The 11,224-nt window shown below is 52.5% G+C and overlaps 1 protein-coding gene across 1 annotated transcript; it reads right to left on the minus strand.

The window, feature by feature from the left end:
• Window positions 1-417: 417 nt before the first annotated feature.
• Window positions 418-7,620, minus strand: FEM1B (fem-1 homolog B). The gene is made up of 2 exons (XM_054387978.1): window positions 7,373-7,620; window positions 418-2,468 (listed from the first exon to the last, which is right to left on the minus strand). Exons 1-2 carry the CDS (start codon window positions 7,618-7,620, stop codon window positions 833-835), a joined length of 1,884 nt encoding a protein of 627 aa, XP_054243953.1. The 3' UTR covers window positions 418-832.
• Window positions 7,621-11,224: the final 3,604 nt, after the last annotated feature.

Raw genomic sequence — 11,224 nt, forward strand, 5'->3', positions numbered from 1 at the left:
TTTTCCAGCAGTGTTATTCTGATTTCCTGGAATAGTGTAAATGAAGAGCTTGATAGCTAAGCTATCATTAGATGGCCCTAGCACAGCTGAATTGAAACCTGTATTTCCTAACAGAGCATTCCATACTTCTGGAGCTGTTGATTGCTGCTGTTCAACACATAATTAAAAACAAAACAAAAACAAATTAAAACTTTTCAAGTGTTACCAACATCTTCAGCATCAACTGAAAGGCATTTAAAAAAAAGACAGTGAGGTATGAGAGCAACACACTGCTCTGTATGTCAAGACATCACTTTCAACCAACCACCACATAATTTCCAACTGTTCTTTCCCACCTTACTCCAACAGGTTCTAAAATTTGCAAAGCTACTGGTAGAAAAAAAAAAAAAAAACAAAAAAGTGTGGAGGGGGAGCTTTTTTAGAGGGAAAATCACCACCTCAAGCATTTAGCTGCAAATCAGTGGGGATGTGGACTGGAAACAAAACCATTCTGCACCAGTTACAGTGGAGATTCTTCCCATTTTGGTTATAAAAACAAAGTGATAAGAAAGCAATTTCTTTTAATCAAACGACCGAACTCATTTCGACGACAGGAAAACAATGTGGCTTAGGTTTGGGGTTTTTTCTTTTCCTCCTCCTTCCCCACCACCCCCAAAGATCTGCTCCCAAGATCTCATCTCCCAAGATGAGAACTGAGGCTGCAGATTGCACCCAGAGGAACCCAAAACCAAAAGAAGAGAGGCAAACAACTCCACATCTACATCTGCATCCTGCTGTCTGCGTCTGATGTTGTCCCGGGATTAGCACCGCCACGAAAAAGTTTTCACCAAGCTTAGTGAAACTTCACAAACTCTTCCAGAGTTCTGGGGATCTGGTTTTGGTAGCTGATGTTATAGATCCGTACTGCTCTGGCAGCCAGGCACTTGAGACTCAGCTTCATTTGAGTTTTAATGAGTATTTCGGACACCCCAGTCGTACTTTTATCAAGAGGGGTTTTCTTCTGCTTGTTCGTCATGTCCGTGTGAGCACCAGCCTCCACCAGGCTGTTGATGATGGAATGCAACGTCAAGAAGTCACTGATGGGCCTGTGGTACTGGACGATGATGTGGAGAGGGCTGTTCCCTTCGTTGTCCACGGCGTTGACGTCCGCACCGCAATCCAGCAGCAGCTTTGTGACCAGAGCGTTGGGGAAGCTGCAGACGTCGTTGGTGTGGAAGTCGTCGACCGGCGTGCCGGAATTGACGGCGTGGTGCAGCAAGCTGGAGCCGTCCCGAGTGCGGGGATCCAGGTGAATCAGGTTGTAGATCTGCTTGTTGATTCGGGACTGATCCTCTTCGCTGCACTGGGTCTTGGTGGAGATGCAGACCAAGTAGAGAAAGGTGAAAATGTTACACTCGTAGTTGTCCATGGCTGTGTGGATGTCGGAGTCCGGGGTGGTTTTGATGCGGGACATGCCTTGCTCTATCTCCAAGACGCTGCACCTCAAAACGCTCTCGATGTCCTTGGCCTTCACAGGCTCGTTTAGGTGGATCATCTGAGAAAAGACCTGAGCAAACCTCAGGAGGTCCTTGTGAGTGTTCCTGTTGCCTTTCTGCCTCAGGTGCAGGGCGTGAAGCCATAACTTGATACACTGTTCAAACTCCATGTTATCGGCATAGACAGCCCCCCGGTAAATGATGGGGTGAGAAACGTCGATATTGTCCGAGCCCAGAATCCTTTCCCTCACAATGAGGCCTTCCATGTGCAGGGCATCCCTGTCCTGCCTGATAGACTCTAATTCCTGAGGAGTCCTGCATTCAGTCCTGTTTCCATAAGCTTCGATCTGCGGAAGAACTTCTTTCTCGATGATGTCCTGGCTGTCTCGGTACCTCTCCAGCATGGCTAAATATAAATAGTGATAGGTCTTCATGATGTCATAATTCTCCCTGTCGTTAGCGAAGGAGGCACCCAGCAGCTCCAGAGCTTCGATCCTGCTTCTCCTGTCGCAGTCGGCGTGAGCCAACAGCAGCTCCACCACGTCGGCCTTGCAGCTCTCGGCGGCGACCTTCAGGGGCGTCATGCCGTGGCCGTTGACCATCATGGCGGCCTTCCACTTGACCAGCTCCCTGACGATCTCCAGGTGCCCTGCCTCGGCAGCGAAGTGCAGGGCGGTGGCGCCGCAGTGCGCTTTGGCGTTGGGGTCGGCGCGCTGCTCCAGCAGGTACCTGACCACCTCGGTGTGGCCTTTGTAGGCGGCGATCATCAGGCAGGTGTTGTCGTACTTGTTGGCGATGCTGATGTTGGCGTTGTTCTCCACCAGGTACTTGACGATGTCCAGCCTGCCATCGAAGCAGGCGGCCCGCAGCGGGGTGGAGTTGGTCACCGTGGTGTGGTTGACGTTGGCGCCGTGGCTCACCAGCAGCTTGACCACTTCGAAGTGGCCGGCTCCCGCCGCGCACCACAGGGCGGTGGCTCCGTCGATCACGAAGCTGGAAATGGCAAGGCAGGGACAAGCTGTTAAACCAACCTGCTGTCATGGGATCACAGGGCACTAGAGGTTGGAAGACCTCAAGAGATCACCGGGTCCAGCCCAAGGTGTCTTCTACAGACAGCCAGGCAGCATGAATCACAGACTCGTGCAGTCAGAGAACCACACAATCACAGAACCACACAGTCATCTGGGTTGGGAAAGACTTTCAAGACCATTACCCAGCACTGCCATGGCACCACTAAATCACATCCCTCAGCAACACATCTACATGGCTCTGAGACACCTCCAGGGATGGGGACTCCACCACTGCCCTGGGCAGACTGGGCCAGGCATTGACAATACCTTCCATGAAGAAATTATTCCTCACGTCCAACCTCAACCTCCCCTGGTAGTTTGAGGCCATTTCCCCTTGTCCTGTCACTTGTTCCTTGGAGAAGAGACCAACCCCCACCTGGCTCCAACCTCCCTTCAAGGAGCTGCAGAGAGCAATGAGGTCTCCCCTCAGCCTCCTCTTCTCCACACTAAAACCCCCCAGTTCCCTCAGCTGCTCCTCACCAGACCTGTTCTCCAGACCCTTCACCAGCTTTGTTGCACTCCTCTGGACCTTAATGTCCTTCTTGGAGTGAGGGGACCAAAAGTGAACCCAAGATTCAAGGTGTGGCCTCCCCAGTGCTGCGTACAGGGGGACAGTCACTTCCCTACTCCTACTGGCCACACTATTCCTGACCCAGGCCAGGATGCTGATGGCCTTTTTGGCTACCTGAGCACACACCTTGGCTCATCTCCATCTCCTGTTGACCAGCATCCCTGGTCCTTTTCCACAGTGGTTTCCAGCCACTCTGCTCCAAGCCTGAAGTCTCAATGGTTGTGACCCATGTCGTCTACAGCAAGCACATACATACCCAGCCAGCAAAAGCTGGTTTCTATCCATCCTATTTTTGCACTTGAAAGAACCTCCTGGGATGACCAAGGCAAAAGAATGAGACTTCTCAAACACACTGACCTCCCAAAGAAGCACTGGAAGGTGAAACTTCAAAGCAGCCTGGGGAGTTAGCCACATTTTGCACTAGAACATGCTTTGAAGATGCCACCTGCAAGCTCCAGCCCTCAGCCTGGGGAGGTCTGGGGAAGAATAGTTCCAAGAGTTACGTCTCCTTTGATGCCTTATGCCAGAAACTGGCACATTAAAGAAAGGCAGAAAAGTTAAAAGGAGCAGAGGGACACAAAAACCTCCAGCTGAATACTAAAGCTGCCTCAAGAATTTCACATCCCTTCAGTCATCCTGCGAGCTGCAAAACTGCCCTTGCTTCCGCTGCACCAATCCTTCTTGTTCCAAAGCCTCCAGAGCAGCAGCCTGGTTCCACAGAGGGAATTCCAGGAATCAAATAAAAACTTTCTAAAGCAGAAGGAGTGCTGAGCTGGCCTGTTTCAGAGGTCTGGTTTCCATTGCAGCTTCACAGACAGCCTGCTGGTGCTCGTAAAGGAGGGGACAGTTAACTTCAGCAAAGCAGAGTGGAAGTTTCATGAGATGGTTTCATTCCCAAAATTCATTCCCAAAGCCAGCACGCTGTGTGTGACTGCAAAGACAAAGCTGATGTCCTTCCCTGACTTTCAAAGTGGCACTTCAATGTAGAAACAGGCAGCTGCTGCACACTCAGATCACTGGGGGACACGAATCTGATTTCCATGTGTCCAAAGAGCCACATTTCCCAGTTAAATAATAATTCAAAAAGAGTTGAATATAGAATCACAGAATGGTTTTGGTTAGAAAAGACCTTTAAGATCAAGTCAAACCAAGTCTGGTGTCCCTCAGCACCACATCCCTGCTCCTTTGAAACACCTCCCTGGGCAGCCTGTTCCAGTGTTTGAGAACCCTTTCAGTGAAGAAGTTTCTCCTACTAGAATGGTTTTCATACAACCCTAGGACCATTAAGGCTGGAAAAGACCTCTAAGATCATCATAGTCCAACTGTCAACCCACCATGCCCACTAAAACCATATCCCCAAGTGCCATGTCTACATTTTTTGAAGACCTCCAGGGATGGTGACTCCACCACCTCCCTGAGCAGCCTGTTCCAATGCCTGACCACTCCTTCACTATAGAAATTGCTCCTCATTTACAACCTAAACCTCCTCTGGTGCAATTTGAGGCCGCTTACTCTTGTCCTGTTGCTTGCTCCTTGGGAGATCAACCCCCACCTCATTCCAGGAACTCCTTTCAGGGAGCTGTGGAGAACCAGAAGGTCTCCCCTCAGTCTCCTCTTCTTCACGTTGAACACCCCCAGTTCCCTCAGCTGCTCTTCGCAAGACCTGCTCTCCAGATTTCCTCAAAGCTCACACTAAGAGAGGCTGTTACACTCCTTTCCTGAAAGAAAAAGGCCCATGAAGTCTCCCCTCAGCCTCCTTTCTGAAGGAAAACCCCATATTTTGGTCTCAGTGTAAAAACTCACATAAAGCACTGGCTTCATTTTAACTTAAATAGTGGTTTTTACCATTTTATGACAAACACAGACAACTTGCATGGCTGTTTGCAAATCCAACACCTCTAGACAACATTTTGGAGGCTGCTTAAGAGCTGTGGGGTGCAGAGACATCTCCACCTTTATTCAGAGTGATGAAGGAAAATCTTAGATTAAAATGTTTTTATATTAAAACAGGAGCTAGGATTTGTTAGTGAACACCAGGCAACAGATTGCTGCACTAGAAGGGAGATTTAGAATGGACATTAGGAAGAAATTCTTTCCAGTGAGGGTGGTGAGACACTGGAACAGGTTGCACAGGGAGGTGTGGATGCCCCCTCCCTGGAGGTGTTCAAGGCCAGGCTGGGTTGAGGCCTTAAGCAACCTGGTCTAGTGGAAGGTGTCCCTGCTCATGGCAGGGGGGCTGGAACTAGATGAGCTTTAAGGTCCCTTCCAACCCAAACCATTCTGTGAATCCATGACATTGAAGTCAAAATTCTGGAGGCCAAAGAAGGGGAGCTGCTGTGCCACCTTATCTCCAGAGGAATGAGAGCTATGCAGGGTCACACGCCTCCTCTCCAGGCTGTGACTTCCACTGTGCCCATTGTCCCTCAGACAACACCTCCTTTAATCTGCACCAGGCAGAGGCTCTGGCACCATCCTATCAAGGCACAGCACAAGAAAATGCAGCAGCAGAGGCACGGAGACAGCCCCTTCCTATCACTGTCTCACAACACAGACCACTCCTCTCACTGAATTTGGGGCAGGTCTCACCCTAGGTTTTCTCAACCAGTTCTTACCTGCATCAAAAAAGGGCTGGAAGAGGAAGAAAAACCCACAAAGCACACAGGGAAGTTGGTTCCTCCCCACTATTTCAACACAGAAGAACTGAGACAATCTTTCCCTGGGCCAGGTGGAGCTGCACAAGGCAGAACTCCAGCTCATCAAGCAGGAACCAGATGAAAGATATCAGTGGGGACCCATTACCACCCCTCCTGGCATCTGATGTGAGCTCTTCCCTCTGCACAAGCCACCTACAAAACCTGAAGCTGTTCAAAACAGCCATCTGCCTTCACCATTAGTCAGCCTGACACTCAAGGGTGACACACAGGCAAGAGCATCTTAAGAACTTTGAAAAACAACCTTCTCCCTTCCTTCTTTCCCTGGAGCAAGCTGCCCAGAGAGGTTGTGGCATCTGGCCACAACCTCTGACCTGCCTGGCCATTGTGATCCTGGGCAAGCTGCCCCTGCTTGAGCAGGGGGTGTTGGACTGGATGATCTCCAGAGGCCCTTTCCAACCTCCACCATGCTGGGATTCTGCTGTGGCAACACATCACCCAGGGATCTGGACATCAACAGTAGCATCAGCTCCATTGCCCCAACCAGGTCCCAGCCCCTTCCATCCCTTTCTTCTCTTCCCATCCTAAAATGTCACATTTCACCCCCAGCCATCCCATATGTTGTCTCCCAGTATCAAGGAAGGGACGTTCCTCAGGGACACTGGAAAACCCTCAATTTAAGTAAACAAATGCCTGGTTTCAGCAGTCAGGTATCACCCCCCCATCACCTGATGCCTGCTGTCATTCCTGGCAGCAAGGGACATCACAGAAAAGGCCATTTTGGCACAGCAAGAGAGAATACAAGGTGACCTGTTCAGTGAGGAGCTCTCTAGGTTGTAATGACTATTGTCTCCAGTTTCAGGTGGGGGACCTCAGAAAGGCAAAAGCATTTATGACCTAGAAAGCTTCAGGTGGGGGATGTCAAACAAGGCATTTTTACAGCTAACAAAGCAACTGTCTCAGCACCAGCTGGGGGAGTGGTGGGGACCCAAGTCCCTGCACCATGCAGGTACCAACACCTCTGATTTCTGGCCTCCCATGTCTTGAGCTGATCCCCAACAACGTGGGGATTCTGCCCTCTGCTCTGCTGAGACCCCACCAGTGCTGGGGCCAGCTCTGGAGTCCTCAGCACAGCAGAGACATGGACCTGTTGGAGTAGGGCCAGATGAGGCCACAACAGTGATGGGAGCTGGAAGCCCTCTGCTGTGAGGTCAGGCTGAGAGAGTTAGGGTTGTTCAGCCTGGAGAAAAGGCTCCAGGGAGATCTTCTGGTGGCCTTTCAGGCCTTCAGGGGGCTGAGAAGCAAGCTGGGGACAGACTTCTGAGCAGACTTCTGTTGTGACAGGACAAGGGGTGATGGTCTGAACTAAAAGACTAGAGACAGGGAAGAAACATTTGACACTTGAGGGTGGTGAGAGCTGGCCCAGGTTACCTGCAGAGGCAGGAGATGCCCCATTCCTGGAACCATTCCAGGTCAGGTTGTTTGGAGCTCTGAGCAACCTGCCCTAGTTGCAGATGTCCCTGCTGAGAGGGGTTGGACTGGATGACCTTTAGAGGTCCCTTCCCACTAGACCATCCTGGTGGAGCATCACAGAGCTCTACATACCCGTCGAAACGGACCGTGCCGGTCTGCTGGGTCTGCACACGGTAGTGCTCGAGAAGCAGCCGGACCACCTTGGTGTGGCCGTTGCGGGCGGCGATGATGAGCGGGGTGGAGCGCTGCCCGCCGTGCTGGCTGACGTAGCCCAGCAGGTACTTGATGTCACTCTCGGAGCGGTTGAGGAGCAGCGCGGCCAGCGTCAGCACTCGCCCTTCGCTCGCCGCCTTGTACACGTACCCGGCCAGGCCCTCCATCGCCGCCTCTTCCTCTTCCCGACTTCGGCCCCGACGACCGGGACGGCCGCGTTCGGGCCTACCGGCCTGCCCCGCCGCCGGGGCGGCCTCTCCCTCCGCCTCCTCCTCCGTCCTGCCTCGGTGCCCGGCGGAGGGCACATGCGGCCCCCTCGGGGCCAGCTGCCCCCCGGGTCCTGCCAGCCCCTGCGGGCCAGCGGCGAGACGGGGCAGCCCCAGCGCCCACCTCCGCCTTCACCCGCCCCGCGAATCCCTGCCGCCCGCCCCGGGCCCGCGGCCCATCCCCGGCGCCGCAGCGCTGGGGAGGAAGGGACGCGAACCCGCGGCCCCGGCTGCTCCGGGCCCACCCTGTTGGGATGGGAAGGGGGAACCCGGAGAGCGGCGACGGACGGAGACGGCCCGGCACAGCGCGCGGGGGCACCGCTACGGGTCGCCGGAAGGGCCCTGCCGGCCGCCGCTCCTCCCCTCCCGCCCACTCCGGAAGCGAAACCGGAAGCGCCGAGTTTTCCCCGCGTCCCCCCGGCAATCGGCGACGGCGCACGGACGTTCCGGGACGCGAGTGGCACAGGGCGCCGGGGACATCGGGCACCTTGGGGCTGCACGGCCTCCCCTGCCCTGGCCTGGCTTCCTCGGGGCGTGTCTGGTGCTAGGCTGGGCCCTTGTGGCTTTGGTTCGGTTGGTTTGAAGTGGGTATGCTGAGCTGGGTTCAGCTGGGGTGGGTTGGAATCAGTTGGGTTGGATTCATTTGGACTGAGTTGGTTTGGGTCTGATTCAGTTGGATTGGGTTGCTTGGGTTAAATCGGGTTGGGTTCAGTTGGACTTGGCTGGGTTGGGTCTGGTTCAGTTGGACTGGGTTGGCTGGGCTGGGTTAGTTTGGATTGGGTTCAGGTGGGCTGGGTTGGGTCTGGTTCAATTGGACTGGGTTGGCTGGGCTGGGTTAGTTTGGATTGGGTTCACATGGGCTGGGTTGGGCCTGGTTCAGTTGGACTGGATTGGTTGGACTGGGTTGGAGTAGTTTGGTTTGGGTTCAGTTAGGCTCTCTTGGGTGTGGTTCAGTTGGATTGCATTGGATTAGTTTGGATTGGATTATTTAGGATTTGGTTCAGTTTAGTCAGATGAGTCTGGTTTAGTTAGATTTGGTTAGTTGGATCAGGTAGGCTTAGGCTGTGTTGGTTCAGTTGGGCTGGGTTTGGCTTTGTTTGGCTCTGCTTTTATTTTAATGAAGGCACCAGCAGCTTTCACCACCTCAGCCATGACTCCACCCCAACAAACCTGTCATGCCCAGTCTCAGCACACACAGGAGCTTCATCCCTGCTTTCAGCAACATCATTAGCAGCCTTGCTGCACATGTATCAGCTTAACCAAGAACTAAACACAACCCACCTGCTTGGTCGCCTCTCCTTTCCTCTGACAGATCACCTCCCACAGATCTTCAGGAGGTGTCCCACTCTGTGACCAGTTACCTGAGACCCACAAAGGTCATTGTAAGTTAGGTGATACCCAACTTGCACCACCATCTGTTGTGTGCCATTGTTTTCAAGGGGATCCAGTGTCAGCCATATGAATAGTTAATCCAAAATCATGCAACTGGAGCTCCAGCTCTTTGTGGAAAGTTTCAAGCAGGCTGGGCCATGCATTATGTATGGGAGCAGCAGCCTGGCCACATGGTCACTGTGGCCAAAGGGAGCCCTGGAGAAACAAGAGGGACATGAGTCAGGCCATGGTCAGCTCGATGGTGTTCAGTCAATGAGGGTCAGCTTTTAACAGCCATGTACACCTGTAAGGTAGAGTGCAACAAGTAGGAGTCATGGTAGGTTTAAGTGGAACCTGCCTCCATTACCTCAGTGACCTCCTCTGCATTTCAAGGATGGGGTTTTGTCCAACAATGGTACCCAGGTGCTCCCTCGTATGTTAACATGGACAGCACAGAGGTCACTTAAGGAGGTACTGATGCTGTCACCACCCCTTCTGGCAGCACCACTGAGCAGAGAGACCAAAGACTTCATTCTGCCACTTCTTGAGCCTTTGGTGGATCCAGGTTACTGCAGTCTGGACCATGATTCCTGGGTGGAAAGCTATGGTGAAACTTCAAGTTATTATCCCCAGCTATCTTCTCAACATGTAGCTCTTAATATAGAATCACAGAATGTTTTGGATTGGAAGGGACCTTAAAGAACAGCTAGTTCCAACCCCCCTGCCATGGGCAGGGACACCTCCTACTAGACCAGGTTGCTCAAGGCCTCATCCAACCTGACCTTGAACCTGTTGGTGTCATTACTGCACAGCTCACAGCTTAAAGCCAATCCTGAGGGTACCTGAGTGTGTAAGTCCCTGAGCTCCACCATATTCAACATCAGCATCCTGAAGCCACCCAACAGCAGGGTCAGAAGCCAAAGGGTTTCAGTGAATCAAACCACTGAGTCTATTAAATGCCCATTTCCCTTGTCCAGGAGCATATCTGAAGTTGTATCTCCACTTGAGGAGCTCTGCATTTTTCAAATAAGATGTATCTCCTGATTTAGACCCTAAAGTACAAGTCCTAGGGAGTGCAAATCCTTCTTGGCCTCACACCTTGACTGCCCACAAGTTATCCCAACTTGATGGCTTTTATCCAGGGAAAATGGCAGAGAGATAGCAGAGCAGGGAATCCACAGCTCCTGACTTCCCAGAGTCCATTTGCTTCACACCATGCGGGTGCAGAACATGAGTTCTTTCTCTCCAGGGTAATGCAGACAAGTCCTGCCACACGTGCTGATTTGCTCATGGCCACAAGCCAAAGCTGTGGCAGAACTGTGCTTCAACACCTCATTTCCATTCAACCTCAGGCTTAGAATGCTGCAGTGATTGCATGCAATGAGCTCTACTTTCCATCTCGTTCTCTGCTGGCCTTTTCCCACCTCTGCATCTCATTTTCTTGGCCAGGTGAGGCCTGGCATTGAGATAAACCTGACTGGTATTGAGATAGATCCCAAACTCCACACTGTAGTGATCACTGCAGCCAAGGCTATCACTAAGTGAAGCTTGGACAGGTTCACCATGACCAGCAGTGTGCCCTCAAACAAAAAAGGCAAATGATCTCCTGGGTTGCAAAGAAGAAGAGTGTGGCCAGCAGGTTCAGGAAGGTTCTCTTCTGCTCTGCCCTAGTGAAGCCACAGCTGGAATATTTGGTCCAGTTTTGGGCTACTCAGTTCAAGAGAGACAGAGAGTCCAGCAGATGCTACAAAGATGCTGAGGGGCCTGGAGCATCTCTGTGAGGAGGAAAGGCTGAGAGCCCTGGGGCTGTTGAGCCTGGAGAAGAGCCCTAGAGGGGATCTGCTCAATGCTCAGCAAGAGCTAAAGGGTGGGGGGCAAGAGGATGGGGCCAGACTCTTCTCAGTGGTGCACAGTGATGGGACAAGGGGCAACAGGCACAAAGTGGAACCCAGGAGGTTCCATCAGAAAATGAAGAGAAACTTCTTTGGTGTGAGGGTGCTGGAGCCCTGGAGCAGGCTGCCCAGAGAGGTTGTGCAGTCTTCTCTGGAGAGCTTCCAAACTCCCCTGGCCATTGTGATCCTGGGCAAGCTGCTGTGGGTGCTCTGCTTTAGCAGGGGGGGTTGGACTGGATGAT

This window comes from Indicator indicator, chromosome 16 (genome assembly GCF_027791375.1).
Source record: "Indicator indicator isolate 239-I01 chromosome 16, UM_Iind_1.1, whole genome shotgun sequence".
Classification (NCBI taxonomy): Eukaryota; Metazoa; Chordata; class Aves; order Piciformes; family Indicatoridae; genus Indicator; species Indicator indicator.